This window comes from Aedes albopictus, chromosome 3 (genome assembly GCF_035046485.1).
Source record: "Aedes albopictus strain Foshan chromosome 3, AalbF5, whole genome shotgun sequence".
NCBI classification, from domain to species: Eukaryota; Metazoa; Arthropoda; class Insecta; order Diptera; family Culicidae; genus Aedes; species Aedes albopictus.
The window spans coordinates 30,965,085-30,983,851 of NC_085138.1; the positions used below are offsets into that span (position 1 = coordinate 30,965,085).

At 38.2% G+C, this 18,767-nt stretch overlaps 1 protein-coding gene across 1 annotated transcript in view; it reads left to right on the plus strand.

Moving 5' to 3' along the window:
• Positions 1 to 18,767, plus strand: part of LOC109419187 (RNA-binding protein asd-2) — a 395,970-nt gene that overhangs the window by 289,292 nt on the left and 87,911 nt on the right. The window contains exons 6-7 of the mRNA XM_029867103.2: positions 16,169 to 16,235; positions 16,419 to 16,925. Of these exons, the coding sequence (XP_029722963.1) occupies positions 16,169 to 16,235; positions 16,419 to 16,925 (574 nt within the window). The remainder of the gene's footprint in view (positions 1 to 16,168; positions 16,236 to 16,418; positions 16,926 to 18,767) is intronic.

Genomic DNA, 18,767 nt, shown 5'->3' on the forward strand with positions numbered 1-18,767 from the left:
CTGACTAGTTTGGTGTTGTTTGCTTGGCTGAAGAAAAAATTTACTATTTAATATCCATAGCGGTAGTATTTTTTTTTGCTTTTTCGTGAGCATTGTCATGGTATGTATACAGACAAACAAACATAACACTGACGAAATTTTCATTGACCACGCCTTTAACGATCATTTTGAATCTTGGTTGTGGCTTTCATAACCAGAAGAGTGCCCATCATTTTTCTTTGCGTTTGACGTTTCACACTAGCGCCTTCTGATGGCGATATTGCACATCGCAGTATTTCGTGAAACATTTCCACCAGGTGGGGGTAGTGTGAACTGGGCGATGGATTTTCACGTGGTAGGTAACTCTCATGCATTTGTTGTTGTTGAAGTTACTCGCATTCTTCCGATCATAAAGTCTGTTCTCTAAGAGGTATTTTTTGAAGATAAACTAGACGTATACGCGTATATAAAACTTTTATTATACAGCTTTTGTCTTAAAAATAAGTTTAATTCCATTTTTCTTATAATCAACAGCTTTTCAACACTATCAAGGGATTTTTTCACCAGTCACGTACAATAAAAAGTATGACACTCTCAATATTTTTGATCAAAACACTGGATCGCGTCTAAGTTTCAAATAGATACTATAGAAATTATGAATAATCAAACAAAAGTATCATGAAAACAACTTGTTTAATTCAGGCGGTAGCCTTTACAATAAAATCAGCATCAAAAAATAATTCTCAAAATAATTTACACAGAAAAAAAATTTTTTTTGTTACTAAATGTAAAAATTGTGAAATGTTTGAAATGTCATAACTTTTTTGTTTATCAGTTTACCATCACCAAAATTTTATGGTAGATAGCTGATATAAAGGGCCATTTCCCCTAAAAAATTAACGTTGGTAAAAAGATAGGGTTTTGAGATATTTGAGTTTTTGTGACAAAAATCATATTTTTTTTAAGTAAAAAAATAAATTTTTTACAGTGTATATTTTCTAAGGAATCATCATTTAGTTATCTAACTTTGCTGAAAAATTCATAACAATCGAAAAATCCGTTTTTGCTGTACAGCTTTTAGAATATTTTTGAGCTGTTTTAGCATACACCCTTCTGAAAAGTTAGTCGTGAGTGAATATGAAGGTTTGATATCGAAAAATGACGATTTAGATGAAATTGAAAAACTGTGCAAAGTTTCAGATATTTTTGAAATGGTCGCTCAGGATCGACTGACATGACTCCGTGGAATTCCTCGTATGCAGTGTACGCAAAATATGCCACCGCAAGCGAAAAATAGGCAACAAAGAAGGCACGGCAACAACGCTTTGTTTTTTCGTTAGCAGATAATGACAAAATCGCTCCCGAGTTTGTTCACAACAAAAACGGTAGGAATATTTGTCTTTTTCTATTCACATCGTGATTTTCGCATTGTTTTACAACTGAAACTCGACTCTGAGGTTTGCAAGAGCTTTAATTCGTTCAAATGCTTATGAATTCGATGATGTGTGTCGAAAGTTTCAGCAGAAAAGGCGAAATATCGGCCCACGCACGGCAAGCGATGTTTGTTTTATTGCTCTCGTCGCCTGACATGCGTTTGTTGCGGAGCGCCTTTGTTACCAACATGCACCGCTTAGGACAAAGCGTTTGTTTTTCGGCGTGATCCGTTTTTCATACCCTGCTCGTATGTCATTTGCTCGCCGCAAAGCAAATATGTTGCAACAAGTGAACGGCCGCTTTTGTCGATGGCTTCCTATGAAAATATTGCGACTGGCCGTTGGTGTTTTGGCTATATCTCTAAAACGGTAAGAGATTCCATTTTGGCGTCAAAGAACGAAATGAAGAACATTAATTTTTGCGCTAGGAAAAATTTTGTTCAAAATAATCTATGATACAGACGGTACTTTTATCAGCATTTTTAGAGGTTTTTTCTCCATGGTGAAAAATTGTCTGAGAAACTTTTTTCTTAATGTATTTTTATCGGATTGCTGAGGTAATTTGACGTCGATTTCACTAAAAAAAGTTTGTTCTACGATGCATAGTTTTTGAGATATGATTTTTTGAAGTTTGGGGTATTTTGAAAAATTTGGGAAAATTGTGAAATTTCATCTAGCGTTTTTCGGGAAAATAGTCCACTATGATTTTTTTGAATTCCAAATTTGATCATATATCCACGACCTCTAGCTCTGGTGAAATTTTCATTGAAATCGGAGACCCTTCGGTCCAAACCTGTTCGGTAATAAAAAAAAATCCCCATTTGTACCACCGACGAATTCTCGAAAAGCTCACGAAAGAGTTTACAGTCGCCGAATTCTCTCATAAAAGTGATCGTGTGGCAAATAATCTGAAGAGGGAACGATCGATGATCACCTTCGTGCACGCGAATAGCTCAATTGCAAGGCAACGATTTTATGAGGCAGGGGTTTTCAAACTCATGTGCATAGATCCGTTAAATAGGGTCTTCTTATACAATAATCTATCTACAAAACGATATGTCGGATATTAACGTGGGTAGATCACCTTAGAACGGTGCGTTACGGTGTAAGATCTACTACACTGCATCAAATTTTAATCTTGCTATTTTCCTGCCTAAAGTGGTATCATTGCAGATTTAAATTTGATGTATTTTTTGTTATGTTCTTGTTTTGTTTTATGTGTTGTTTTTAACTGCTAATAAACCTTTTGTTTCAGGGAGATTCAGGTAATTTTACTGTATAATAATACCATTTTTGAGAAATAGTAACTGTAACGAGCGTATCACTTATACCTTATCCAGTATTTATTTATTAATCCTTTATTCTCTTTTCAACGAATCTTATCATTATAGATGGCGCAATAATCATTTTTTTTAGCAAATCACCGTATTCATCATCATATTGATATGTATATGCGTACATGTTCAAATAATTGGGTTGTTTAGTGAACAAAATATTGCCATTTTCTATAGCTTAATCAAAAGAGCTCATTTTTCTAAGTATAACGTGTTTTTATTAAATTCCAATACCTTTGTTTTGATGGTTTAATTAACAAAACAGTTTTAATTTTCGTGGATAGAATGACAGTTCAATCGATAAAGTGAAAGTTCGACTCGAACAAAAAAAAGTTTCTCCATACAAACTTTAAATGCATTTTAAAAATAGTTCCCGGACTCCAAAAATTATGAAATTTTGGATTTCGACTAATTTTTGGGTGGAGAATTCGATTATGAAATAATCCGGATACCCCTAAAGAATCCAATTATTTCGTTATCTGGAAGCGTTTGGTACGGGAGGTCCACGCTTCCATCTTTCCCCTCGATTTCAAGGTGTAAAATGTTATCAAATATTGATTATGTTGAAATCGTTTTATCCTTTGAAATCTTCTCTGCAGTACATGCTGCGCAGTTGGCCTGGCCGTTAGACAAGAAAAATGACAGACTTGAAAGTTCTTCATTTTCCAGGATGCATTCAAGTAATGGCTGCGTTAGTGTGAGATTAGATTAGATATATTAGAATAATCCATCTACAGCATATAAAATTTAACGTTACAAGTATCACCGGAACAAGTTTGCAAGAATCTGTGAAGAAAGGTCTGAATTAATTCTACACAGAAAAAAATCTGATAACAACAGTTGACGTAAATATTAGAACGTATAAATTTCCATTTCATTCGATTTTATATAGAAGAATTTGTTGCACGCAAAATTTTAAGCAAGCTCCGTACTGCAGACAACCTGTAATTTTAGAATCTGATGGAGAATTGTGTTGAAAGCGATGGCGGTCATTTTGTTACAGCGAACTCGATGTAACAATTTTGAACTGTGTAAGCATTGCTGGCGTCAACACAGAACAAAATATCCGTGTGAAATTCAACGAAAAATGGTGCACATAAGCAGAATGCTAGATTTAGTGCAAATTTACATTGGATATCATGTTAAATTACATAAAGATTGCATAAATTTTCGCTTATAGGTTTAAGCCCAATATACTACGGCTGCCTAAATTCTGTACCTTCAGGAACTTCTTAAACAACTGTCAAAATAGTAACACCTTGACTGTAACGCCTAATATGAGACAATCCAAAATAGAACAAATTGCCCCTCTCACTCCGCTCCACCACTTGCTCTGTCATTTTACACTCTCATTCAGTATGGCATATTTTCCGGTAGGTGTTTTGTTTTGCAGATTACTTCTCTGACTGCGGCTTGATCTCAAGACCCTGTGATAGAACGTATTGGAAGGAGCTGCTGCGCGCTACAGGATAGGCTAAAAATGGAGCTGTGAAGTGCGGTGACTTTTTGTTTTATTTTCACTTTGTAGTGATTGGGTTTCATTCCTGCTCAGATGGCATAATTTCACTAGGAGTTATTTGTTCGAAGTTGAGCGAAAAAGATGGGAATAGGTACAGAAACAGAAATGTAAAATCATCTTTTCCATTACGCCTTGTTTGATATGAGTAATTCTTTCACCCAAGCTTTTACCACAGAAAGTAGCTTCAACTTTAGGGATCCAAACTGTGGAGCAGAGGTAGCACCGCGGTGCTTAACACTCTAGTACCTCAATGCAATGAAAATTTAAGAATCTTCTCAGGCGCTTTCAGTACTTCACCGGTAGCTCCTCTACTAAAGGAGTGTGAAAGGCTACCACTGGTACATATGGTAGCGAGCTTAGGCTGAGCCGACCCTGGAAAGGATAAGGGACTATCTCTCGAGTGGCATGCCGGTAGTCTAGGTAGCGTGATTCGAGTCAGTAGAAGCGTGATCTTACGCCGACGAACTTCCCTTAGTTAGCCACTAGGTCTCGTCTGTGGCATCGTCTATGCGGACGTGCCTAAGATCGACTAGCGCATGCGGGGCTGGTGCCAATCCTGAAGTGGCTCCGGCTATCTTCAGAGGGTTTGAGCTTCATATACGGATGGGCCACACTATTTCACCGATGGCTCATTAGTACAGGAGACAGGAGAGGAAGTAGGTTCTGAAGCTATTAGCCGCTGTGGTTGGTTACCCAGTAGCGTGGGACATAAAAAGACATTTTACTCCTGTACACTTTTTGAGTTCCGTTTTGGTTCCATATCAACTGTGCAAAATTTCAGATCGATCGGAGAAACTATATTTTAGCGCCAGCCATTTTAAGTTTTCATACGATTTAGCATGGGGAAAATCACTTTTTCAAAAAAAAAATCGCCACAGGTTGTCCCTTAACCCCTAAAAATAAATCGATGAATGATTTCTGTTGGAAATTTTACGAGGAACCAACCCTCCGAAGACCGCAAAGTGATCTGAGGCATGTGGAAAAAGTTATTGACTGAAAACCGAATGGCATGCAAACGTTGTTTAACATGTAAGGAATAACAATAAATAATAAAATCTCGCTATTTTATCGATCGGGTAAGGCTTAATAACATTTTCCACGAATGTCGCATCGCTTTGCGGTCTTCGGAGGTCTGATTCCTCGTGAAGTTATCTACAGAAATTATTCAACGATTTATTTTTAGGGATCAATGGGTGACCTCAAGCGATTTTTCCCCATAGTAAATCGTATGAAAAACTAAGAATGGCGGGCGCTTCAGTGGTTTTTCGATTTTGTCACGGTTCTAATTAATCACGCTCAATTCCACGCATTACGTTTTCCAGGGGTCTCCAGTAAGCCTTTGTGAATAAGGTTTTGGATCGCCAATTCAGAGACGGCGAGTTCGATTCCCATTCCGGTCGGGAAATTTTCGAGACTTTCCTATGCATAGTGTTTAATTGTACTTGCCCCACAATATACAAATTCATACAATGGCAAGAAAAGAAACCCGAGTAGAAGTAAAAATCAATACAATATAGATCATAATTAGCTATTGGGATGTTTGACATAAGAGATAAAAGATCAAAAATAAGATCAAAAATTAGTATGGGGAAAAACATAATAATATTTCATTTGGATATTATAAGATCAGACTAATATCTGGGGAGATCTGGGCTGTAGCACATCAAACCAATATCATAAAATGATCTGACAGATGGATTAGAGTAAAAAAAAGAAAAATGGCCTCGACCAGAATCGAACTTATGACCTTGTGATTTATGAGCAGTGACATTACCACTGCACTACGACTCATATCAGAAAATAGGAGATAACAAGAGCATCAACTTCTACGTTTTCCAAGGTGTTTGCGAGTCATGGTAGTTGTGTTGGTTTGGTCCCGCCATGTTGTAGATGAGTGTGTGAAAGAACTAATTATGATCTTGAATAGTAGTTTTCAGATCTTACAATTTTCGGAAATTATAGATGAATGTGTGAAAGAACTGATTTTGATCTTGAGCAGTAATTTTTAGATCTTTCGATTTCTGGATGTTGCAGATGGAAGTGTGAAGAGCTAATTTTGATCTTAAGCAATATTTTTCAGATTTCCCAATGATAAATGTTCTATTGCAGAATATTAATACAGTTTCCACACAAAATTTGAATTAAGGCTCAATTAGGAATTGCATATTTTGCTGAACTAAGAGAGCACTTTTCTCTAGATGATTTCACATTTTATGCTTATTCTCTGAATTGTTAACAAAGCCAGTGATCCAAACTTTAAAAATGGCATGTGTAGAAACATGTTTGGTTTATTTTGCGCCTAAAACAGGACGAATTTCCACCAATAGGACGCAATCAGTGAAGTACTAGAATGTAGTAATGAGTTGAATTTTTGTATGGTGAGAAAGTAAATTCTCAATTTCAGCAATGAAATGACGAAAAAAGCTTGGCTATGATGATTCCTTGCCTAATTTAATGGCGAACAAAACATTTATATTAATTGGACTCGTGGGATTAAGAAATCCATCAGATGATTCAGCATATACTTTTGTGCCTTTTTTCAAGAAAAGTAAATATCGATTATATGCATTTTTTGTGCCGATTACTCTGTTTTTTTTTTTGTTCAATTTCCGCATCCATAAACCCGCTTATTGAAAATGAAGGCCACTTCTACTTCCTTTTTGTCCCAGTGCTCGTTTGTGAAACTTGTGGTGGACATAAGGGAACATCTATTTATTACGTGACGCTAAATTCGATATTTTTGAACTCGGTGGTTGATTCATTAGGATCTGGCGGCCTCCATAATGTGTTTTTGTATGATAACTCCAACTTTTTGTATGGGTCGTAACGCTAGGCTGTATTCCCTATCCCCCGGGAGCGTTACGTTATTTGGGGACGGTGAATAATGAAAGTTGAAAACTTAAAATAGTTTTTATGCGCAATGTTGAGAAATTTCGACATTTATACAGCGGGTTGCACTAGGCTTTCCAAAGATCAAATTAAGTACTAATTTTGATATCATATCACGATGAGATATTGAGCAGATATTTGGCAACTTTTTGAATATCTCATCAATATCATATTAAGATATGACATCAAAATTTGATCGTTTTAAGATATGATTATGATATTCACGTCTTCCCGGGAAGCCCTTCAATAACTAACTTGGTAGTACTGTACTCAAAGAAAACCAAGTTGAAGAGAGGCAGCCCAAGTTCCATTTGGAACGTAGAGTCACAAGGAAGAAGTAGAAGAAGAAAATGCGTTTTCCGTCAGAATCTTACTTTGGTTAATTTTTTTTTGTATTTTAATTCTTATTAACGAGCTTTTTAACCCGGGGCTCGTTGATGTCGGGACCCACGGTTTCACTTCACTTCCGAAGGGATAAGTAACATTTTGTTAATTTATCAGCTTTTAAAAGTTGATATGTTGTTCAATTAATGCCAACCAGCATATTGAACGATCAGAAATTAAAGACAGAACATTCAAACTTCGTGACAATTGTACAGCAAAGCGCTACGCGACAATATCACAAAAATATCAAATTTTGATTTTTCAACCAGAAATTCCTAACCTTCTGAAAACACTTTTGAATTAAGTATTCGACGATAAATTTAAGCAATTATCTTTATTTTGCTGTGTAAAGATTGGAAACATATGGAAACATCGTTCCATGAAGTTCAAAAACAATGGTTTAGAAGTGCAAATAATACCTCTATTATTTGATCTTATTTACAGAGACATTAAAAAATAAACACATAATTACATACAAGAATATTAGACTTCCATTACCGGGTTTGAGATTTTGTGCGTTTTTGTTTGATTTTTTTGTGTGCAAGTGTATTTTGATTAATAAACGCCTTCGGAAAAAAGATGTTTCAATTATACCGCGCTCCAATATATCACGTGAAATTTTTTTTTCAATCGTGATGTAATCGAAAAAGTACTGTATAATATTGTTTCTTCGATCGATCTGAAATTTTGCCCAGTTCATATGGGACCAAAATGGAACTCAAAAAGTATACGGGAGTTGGAGTTTTTTCATTTTTTATATTTTCCCATATAAACCGTGTACCGGTTCTGTCACATTGGCCCGAAAACCATTCGCCCGAATTCCAAATGCCCGAATGGCAAACACCCGAATGTAACAAACGCCCGAAAGTCATTCGCCCGAAAAGACCATTCGCCCGAAAAGACCATTCGCCCAAAAACCATAATAATCTAGAACACTTTTCTGAAATCAGTTTAGGCGTCGTCCACGCGTATGGCTGAACGCCATTATCAACTAAAAGTTACTGCAACCATTTTCATCAGAGGTTTTTGCTTTCCTTGAACACAGTCTGATTTAAGACTTATACTGTTACAAACATTTTCGGCAATATAGCTGTGGAAGCATTGATTGGAATTGTCCCTTATTTTGTTAATAGGTTTTTCTTTCTAGTTTCACCTTCGAGGAAATTAAATTCAATTTTATGTCATTAATTACTACAAATTTGTTCTTCTTTCAATCATGGGCTGTTCTTTTAAGTTATTCTGTTATGGGGAACCTTGACATTTTACGTTTTTATAACTTCTGGATTCCAAACATGATTTCAAAAGAACAGCTTGCTCAAATAAGAATGCTGAATTAGCTCACACGTTCTATTTTTTCTCAAATATTGTTCATTTTAACGAAACGTAGTTATTCCGAGTAGATCAGTCGTGAACACTATTAACTTAAAAGTGTTGACTACTCTGTGCTGAAGTATTGTCTTTATCCTTCCGATCAGCAATGCTGTCACAATTAATGACCTCTCTCTCTCTCTCTCTTCTTGGCGTAACGTCCTCGTTGGGACAAAGCCTGCTTCTCAGCTTAGTGTTCTATGAGCACTTCCACAGTTATTAACTGAGAGTTTTCTCTGCCAATGACCATTTTGCATGCGTATATCGTGTGGCAGGCACGAAGATACTCTATGCCCAAGGAAGTCAAGGAAATTTCCTTTACGAAAAGATCCTGGACCGACTGGGAATCGAACCCGTCATCCTCAGCATGGTCATGCTGAATACCCGTGCGTTTACCGCCTCGGCTATATGGGCCCTCTGTTATGTAATTATGTAATATTTTATTATGTAATATTTTCACAAGCAATTAGGCCTTCTTCAAAACATAGGCCTTTTTTTCAAAATAAGCTGATATGATTATTATTGGCGCTAGTCCAGCTGTTCTTGTGATTTGTCGGATACTAAGTACACCATGGGCCTGTCCTTAAACTTTCATCATGGCAAACTAAAAAACCCGGATTGATCCACCTAGTGGTGATACTGCCTTTCTCGTCGGTTATATACTTAAGATTTTTCCGTCGAAGTCAGCCGAAGTGTTCCTGAATCCTGAGAATACTCTAGAACAGAACAAATTTCATTTTGTGGAGCGGACCTGGTGTGATGGTTAGAACACTAGTCCATCACGCCGAGGACCTAGGATCGAATCCCACTCCCGACAAACTCACAAAAATGTGAGTTCTTCCTTCCGAAGGGAAGAAAAGCGTGGGTCCCGAGATAAACTAGCCTAGGGCTAAAAATCTCGTTATGTAATACAGATAAAAAAATTTCATTTTCTTCTTTTGTCACAGTGCTCGTAGACTCGTCAATTGGGAGGTGATAAATAATAAATGTCATTGATGAAAAAATACCCAAACGATGAATCGCTTAACTCATTAGATTTTTTAAGAAATTTTCTGGTGGTCTCTTATTTCACCATAAATTTCTTGGTTTATTTGTGCTCTTCCTTAAAATGTTGAATTCCGACCAAAATTTTCCTAGGGGAAGAGAGGGGTTGACATAAGAGAAAATCGAAATTTGTGTCAGCCTTATTCAGAAAAGCAAGAATTTTATCAAAGCCATAATCGAATTTGGAAACTTTGGTTTATATACCCACAATTATATGAAAAACAAAAAAATCCAAAAAATGTCAAGTGTTACCTTCTGAATTGGTAGTTTTGGACTCCCAGAAGCTACGTTCAAAGTTTGAGCACAATCGATCAAGCCTAAGGGGGCGCTCAAAAAACTTAAAGTTTGTATGCGAAATCGTGGCCAAATGTATGTAGAAATCTTAAGTTTTCGATTTTTGCCGCTAGGTAGCGCTGTAAGCGAATAATAATTAAATCCCTTGATATGATTGTAGGTGATTTTATACCAAACAACTTTGTTCAAGACCGTGAAGCGTTCTGACGTCTGAAAAAGAAGTTATATCCTAGGTGAAGTGAGGCGAAATATTATGACCGTATTTCCAGTACACGTAAAGGAATAACATCAATAATGAAATCTCTACTCTCCGCCTCACTTTGCCTAGGGTATAACTTTGTTCACAGACGTCGGATCAAGGTCTTCGACAAGGTTTTTTGGCATATAGTCACCTACAAAAATACCAAAGGGTTTAAAGACAGACTTGTTAGAATCCCAAAAGGGCCGCCACAATGACCGACTTTGGCACCTACTCACGATTTCGAGCACACAAATCTCTTCGTAAACAAAACCAGCACACCTGTTTTTCTTATTTGAAGCTTATTACAAATGAGCAAGAACAGAATAATAAAATTCACTGTTATTTGAAGCTTGCTTCTTGAGATTTGTGCGTCTGAAGTTCAGATGCACTGTTGAAGCGGGACTTCAATACGTTTGTCCTTAATTATTTATCGCTCACAGCGCCACCTAGCGACATAAATCGAAAACTGAAAATTTCTTCATACATTTGGCTACTTACGTTTTCCCATACAAACTTCATGCTTGTTGAGCGCCGCCTTAGGCTTAATCAATTGTGCTCAAATTTTGAGCGTAGCTTCTGGATGTCCAAAACTACCAATTCAGGAGGTAAGACTTGACATTTTTTGAAACTTTTGTTTTCCATATAAGTGTGGGCCTCCCTAATACCGACGTCATGTTAAACGTACACATATTATTTTATTATCTTTATTAACGAGATTTACAGCCCAGGGCCGGTTTATTTAGGAACGTTCATATAGGCAGCGCTAGAAAATATCGAAATTCTCAGTTGACTGCTTGACCACCTTCACTGGCACTAGATGCCGAACATTAACAAGACAATAAGACAATTTTTTTTCTGCGCACTTCACTATATTTTTTTAAACATTGCGTATAAATTCATGTAAAATTTGACAAAGAAATGGAAGCAACTGAAACTTTCCATAATAAAACCCATTCAAATTTCAACCATGTTACAGAGCGCGAGGGCTCAACCAGTTGCATCAAAATTGTGCGTATTTTAGATGCAAAAGGGGATTGATGCGATCAAATTTAAATTTTTCCATACAACGTTGACCCATCCTCAGGAATCTAAAATGGTGTGATTTGACGAGATCCCTACAGTTTTATCAAGATTTTGTTCTTTCACGCATATAAATTGCTTGCATCGATTCTGTTCACCTTCGCAGTTTCAGCGAAGCATCCAATCATGATTCTGTAACGCTGCCGGTAATCTGGTCAGAGACTAGTTTCTTGCTAACCGTTTATCTGGTTATCGAAAATTGTTCATGATTTGTTGTTTCGCAAGCAGTGGCTTGATTCACTTTTTTAATTGGCAACTCCCGGCGGTACACCAGGAACCGGTTCAGGAACAATACCGGTTCATATATGATATGAAACTGTTTTCCTGCGTACCGTTCATCTAGTTATCGAAAAAGCAGCTTTGGTGTGTCGTATGCCTGGATTTGGTTCACTTTTTTAATTGGCCACTTCCAGCGGAACATGCGGAACCGGCTCCGGAACACTTCAGGTATGGACTGAAACTATTTTTCTGCTTACCGTTCACCTATTTATCGAAAAAAAGCTGCTCTTATATGTGTCGCATGCATGGGTTTGTTTCACTTTTTAATTGGCCGCTTCCGGCAGGACATTAGGAACCGGCTCCGGAACACTATCGGTTCAAATATGGTCTGAAACTATTTTCCTGCTTACCATTCAACTGGATATCGAAAAAGCCGTTATTTGATGTGTCGCATGTATGAGATTAGCTCACTTTTATATTTGGCCACTTCCGGCGGGACACCAGGAACCGGTTCCGAAACATTACCGGATCAGACATGGTCTGAAACTATTTTGCTGCTTATCGTTCATTGTTTATCGAAAAAGCTGCTCTTAGATGTGTCGCATGCATGGATTTGTTTCACTTTTTTAATTGGCCACTTCCGGTAAGACACCAGGAACCGGTTCCGGAACGTTACCGGTTCAAATATGGTCTGAAACCATTTTCCTGCTTACCATTCAACCGGTTATCGAAAAAGCCGCTATTTGATGTGTCGCATGTATGAGCTTAGTTCACTTTTATATTTGACCACTTCCGGGGGAGACCAGGAACCGATTCCGGAACATTACCGGTTCAGATATGGTCTGAAGCTACTTTACTGCTTACCGTTCATCAGGTTATCGAAAATGCCGCGGTTTGATGGGTCGCATGCATTGGTTTGTTTCATTTTCATATCTGGCCCCTTCCTGGGGTACCGGCCCGGAACACCTAAATGACCATAACTCCGGAACGGCTGGACCGATCTCAACCATTTTCAATAGGAAACAATGGGACCAGACTCCGCGTCGAATGAATCATCGGTCATTAAAATCGGTTGAGGTTTACTGCCAAAAAGTGACGTGAGTTTATTTTTGTACACACACATACACACACACATACACACACACACACACACAGACATCACCTCAATTCGTCGAGCTGAGTTGATTGGTATATGTGACTTGACCCTCCGGGCCTTCTATCAAAAAGTCATTTTTGGAGTGAACATATAGCCTTTCCAGTACACTAGGTGTACGAGAAAGGCAAAAAAAACTTGTCCTAAGAAATTGCATGGAATTGGCACATGACTTTCGGGTAAATGGTCTTTCGGGCGAGTGGTCTTTTCGGGCGAATGGTCTATTCGGGCGATTGGTCTATTCGGGCGATTGGAATTCGGGCGTTTGTTATTCGGTCGTTTGTCATTCGGGCGAATGGTTTTCGGGCGAATGTTATAGAATCCCTGTACCAGGCTAGTACCCAGGTACCTGTTTCGATTTCAAAACAGTGAGGAGGGGCAGTGAGAGGGGCAGGGTGGAGGGGCTTCTGATTTTTTTTATTACGTGGAATGCCGGCAGGGTACCCGGGTACCCACGAAACTGATATGATCATATCTCCGTCAATTTTTCAGTGATTTTAGACATATTTCGCTCATTTATTTCAGAAACTCACTACAGGTAATCTTCGATACAACGTACCCTCGATATAACGAATTCGATATAACGTACAACATTAAAAAAAAATATTTTTTTCAGTAATAACTCCCAGATATACATACTACGAAATTTCTTAAATCAATGTTTTGTTGCAGCATTAGTCGTTTTACTCAGAATTATCGCAAAAAAATAGTGTACGTTATATCAAAGCATAAAAAACGAATAGAGTTTTTCGTGAAAACTGAAGGTTTTCATTATAAGTTTTGTGAATTTCGCCGAAATCATCATTTGGGATTAATTTCACTTCGAATCTATCAACACTTCCATAAAAAAAAATACTCTGCTTCGATATATTGTACACTTCGATATAACGTACAAAGTGAAATTTTTATTGTACATACGTTATATCGAAGAGTACCTGTATATCTATCGAAAAAATATTTGGTTGAACCGATCTGATCACCGTGGTTTTCGGGAGCATGTTCTTATAACATACACTCCCGTTCAAAAGTTTGGGGTCACCCCCTCAAAAACATGTCATTTTTTTAGGCCCATATCTCCGCCAATTTGCGTCCGATTTCAAAACCCTAGGTTTCATTCAAAAGATAATAAGTCAAAGAAACTTTGAACATGATTTAAAAGAAACTTTTTCAAAAAATTTTGTTTGTAAACTTAACTCAAAGTTGCCAAATTTTCTAAAAAATTAATATAAACTTACGGCAGTGTCGCTGGAAGTTGGGTCGACCAAATTTTAAGATGAGAGCGGTAATATGACCCATTTTCTATTGGCTTTCAACTGCTTTTTACAGAACTTAGCTAAAAAATCTAGAAAAAAAGTTATTAGATAAATTAATCCTTGATGTCATCGACCAAAAGTTTGGGGTCACCCCTCAGAATGCTGTATCGGCCAAAAGTTTGGGGTCACTATCGTAAAACATGGAAAAGTGATTTGTTGATATCTTTGTCATCTTTCATTCAATTTTAATTCTTCTTGGCTTATTTGAAACAAAATGAATGATACTTACTGCATAGACATTGAACCACACATATTTGTTGAAATTTACATACTAAAACTTAACGTAAAGTTGCCTCATTTTTTGAAGCGTGGTAAAATGTGCTAACTTTACATAACATTTTTATATACAAAAACCGTTAAATACGTTAAGTTGAAGACATCAAACGTAAATTTAGTTAATTATCTTTGAAATGAGCCGAAAATAATTAAAATTGAATTATAGATGACGAAGATATCACCAAATCACTTTTCCATGTTTTACGAAAGTGACCCCAAACTTTTGGCCGATACATCATATTGAGGGGTGACCCCAAACTTTTGGTCGATGACATCAAGGATTAATTTACTTAATAACTTTTTTTCTAGATTTTTTAGCTAAGTTCTGTAAAAAGCAGTTGAAAGCTAATAGAAAATGGGTCATATTACCGCTCTCATCTTAAAATTTGGTCGACCCAACTTCCAGCGACACTGCCGTAAGTTTATATTCATTTTTTAGAAAATTTGGCAACTTTGGGTTAAGTTTACATACAAAATTTTTTGAAAAAGTTTCTTTTAAATCATGTTCAAAGTTTCTTTGACTTATTATCTTTTGAATGAAACCTAGGGTTTTGAAATCGGACGCAAATTGGCGGAGATATGGGCCTAAAAAAATGACATGTTTTTGAGGGGGTGACCCCAAACTTTTGAACGGGAGTGTATATACCATATACCATATTGTTCAGCCTTGGATACCGTAAAGTGGCCATGGCCCCACGGGAATCCTGATCCGAAATCGCAGCTTCAAAGTCAACACGTGTTGGTCAGATACTATATGCTGAAGCATTTTTAGGATGATTGATACCGATATTGCTAATAACCTACCGAAAATCCCGAGCATTGTTTTGTATAAAAACATGGGCCCGGAAATCATTATCTTTGAGATTTTACTAAAAATACCTAGGGTAGCGAACCACTTGGGCAGCGGCCGGTATTTTGGGCACTCTTCGCCATAACTCAGTCAATTCCAAACCAATTGACTTGACATTTTGTACACGGCTAGATACTATACGTATCTCATCGCGTTCCAAAAATTGTGTCAATTGGTTTAGAATTGGCTGAGTTATAGCAGAAAAGTGCCCAAAATAGGACCCCTGCCGAGATGGTTCCACTTCCTACTTTCATCTTATTTTTTAGAAAATTTTCAAAGACGACCTTTGTGTACTATAGCAGTATCACAAGGTTTTCGCAAAATTTGTATATAACCGATTCGCAACTACAACCATAGACTTTGCCTAATTTTAATGTTACTTGCGTCTATCCGGGAAGAAACGACACGACGCTCACCCTGCCTCGACATGGTCGTTAGTGGTTTTACAATTTGCACTCCGATTCAGGACGTGCATGTTCAACGTGCAAAACACAGACCTCCCTCATCTCCCACTATGCATTTCAAATCTACTGCTCCCTACTAGGTCCTGGAACCGTCATCGTTCATAACGCGCTGTTTGAATTGCAAATCGAAAAATTGAATTTCAATCCAACTTCCATAACTCACTGGCGACATATACTCCCCCGTTACTGTCGGCTGTGAATATCTTTTGATCAAAATTGCAAAATTGTAATTCTATTTTTGGCTGGGCGAGCAGCACCACCATCATCACTCCATTAGACTCATTTTACTAATTCACTTTTCCATGGTTTTGGCTTTCATCCCCCGCAGGACTACCATGACGACATCCGGCAGGAGCAGATGTGGGAAATGCAAGCTCTTAACTCGGCTCAGAACGGTGAGTGTTGCTTGCTTAATCGATACACGATTCGGAATTATTAGCAATCCCCGCAACAAAGCCAGATCTCAGTTTGATTTCTGGGCCGCAAAATCCTGTCCCCGCGTATATTCGCATCGTTTTCTAATAAATCCACCTTATCTATAAAAGCATTTGTGATTCTCTATCGTTCGTACCATCCAGCATCCAGCGGCACTAATGGCAACTGCAATGGCACCACCACCACGCTGAACGGTCACGGCACCAACCTTGGCAACGGCACAACCCACGGCAACGTGACACTGAACGGAAATGGTCTCAACGGTGGTAATCCGGAGATGATGCACCATCAGAGCTGCGGAGTTGATTCGATCGGATCCAATGGCACCAGCAGCGGCGGCAGCAGCAGCAACGGTAACTCCGGCAACAATGGCTGCGGGGGCGTCCTGTCCGGATCGGATGGCAATAGTAATCACCCGTCGTCCCAGCAGCAGCAGCACCAGCATTCCACCAGCCACCATCACCACCCGCATCACCAACAGCACCACCACCACCATCAGCAGCAGCAGCAGTTCCTGTCGAGTAGCGCTTCGGTTGCGGCAGCGGCGGCGGCGGCGGATGCAGCCGTTGCAGCTGCGGCCACTGTCACCGATATGAGCAATCTGATGCCCGTCGACGTGAACATGACGTCAGCTAATCACTTTGTGAACTGTAAGTAGGATAGTGGTGTACTGGTTAATGGTTGTTCGGGAGCTGGGAAAGGTATTAGCGTGGAAATTACAGCTGATTGGATTGCAGGTGTGGGTGGAATCGAGATGAACTATCCCGCGAACGGTGCTTCCGGATGGTGATTTTGTGCAAAAGTGTAGCGTTGGTGTTATTTAAAATGGGAACTTTCTATGAACTTATATGCGTCCTCCGGGTAAATTCATCACAATTCATGTCAGAGGTATGTCACTGGGATTCGGTCTACCTGTCTTCAACTTAGTACTCTCCAAGCACTTCCAGAGTTAATAATTCAAGGGCTTATTTTACCAGCCACAGTTATGTTTATTTACTTCACAGATCACATCTAAATCCTGAAAGATTTACAGTCCTTTCTCCTCTCTGATTCTTACTTCTGAATTTTATCTTTTCAACACTTCTCACTCACCGCTCATCCCTCACTCTTCACTACTCACTCTTAATTGCTCCCTTCTCAGTCCTTACTTCATCACCCTCCTCACTGTACAATTTGCAGTATACATTCATTACAGTTCACTTCTTACTTTTCACTGGTCTTTCCTCTCTACTTACTTTTTGACGACACTGCTCACTGTTCAGTCCTCACTGCTTACTTCTCACTTTTCATACCAAACAACTCCCTTGTCTCTTCTCATTCCCCACTATTCTCTCATCATTGATCACCCCTCTCTGGTCATTCGTAACGCCACACTCCTAACTTCTCATTCCTTCTCACGTCTTTCACTCCTTGTTTATCATTTTTCATTCTTGCTTCTCCTTCTGTACAATCCTCACTGCTTACTGTTTACTTCTGATTCTTTGCTACTTATTCGCTACTGCTCATTCTTCACTGCCCACTTCTCACTCCTCATTTCGTTCTACAAACTTCTTAATATATATTCAGTAATGTTTGCTCACTCTCAATACTCACTATTAACTCGTTGCTGTTCATTTCTCTTTTCTCGCTTTACACGCTTTATTTCACGCTCTTCACTATTCACTGCTCACTTATCACTCCTCACTGACCGAAACTCTTCAATGGTTACTATAATAGTTTCGCTCTTCTAGAATGTTGGCTCTGAGCTACACTGCATTTGGCAACAGGCTTCTCACTCTTCTCACTGCCCTTTGGTTCATCATTTTAAAGGTTATTCAAATCTCCGCATTGGGCGTAATATGTTTGATAAGCATTTTATAACAAACAAGTACGGTTCTGTTTGTTTTTTTTTCCGACAGTTTAGTAGTGATAGCGCTTGAAAAAGTCAGCACATGTCATACTCTTACATGCGCAAAATAATACTTTATAACTCCATCAAATACCTCATACTTTATGTATTTTAGATATTACAATTTTAAATTTCTAAATAAATTGCAGGTAGAATGCATAGAATTCTGATTAAATTCCTAGAAAAGATCATGTTTTTTTTAAGTAGAATTCATGAAAAAAATATTTAAAAACCCTGACGAATTTTTTAAAGGAATTCCTGAAAAAATCGGTGGAGAAACTCTGTAGGAACACGGATTCCCCAAAGATCCGAAAAGACCGTTTGAAATCTCGATCACGTGGTAGGCGAAAACACGCGGTGTGTATGAACGACACTTAGGGGTAATGGGCACTCTCCCGTTATTGGTAGCAATAAACGCGGATGATGTGATCTGTACGAGCGATATATTTCAACTGATTGTTTGATCTGAACAGAGGTATTCTATTACTCTACAAGGGGGTATAGTGTGATTGCCGAACATTATGCTCACTAGCCGAATGATAGTGAGAGAAGAGAAAATCTTATATCTATGGTATGAGTGTGTAAAGGGTGTGTAACAATGAGT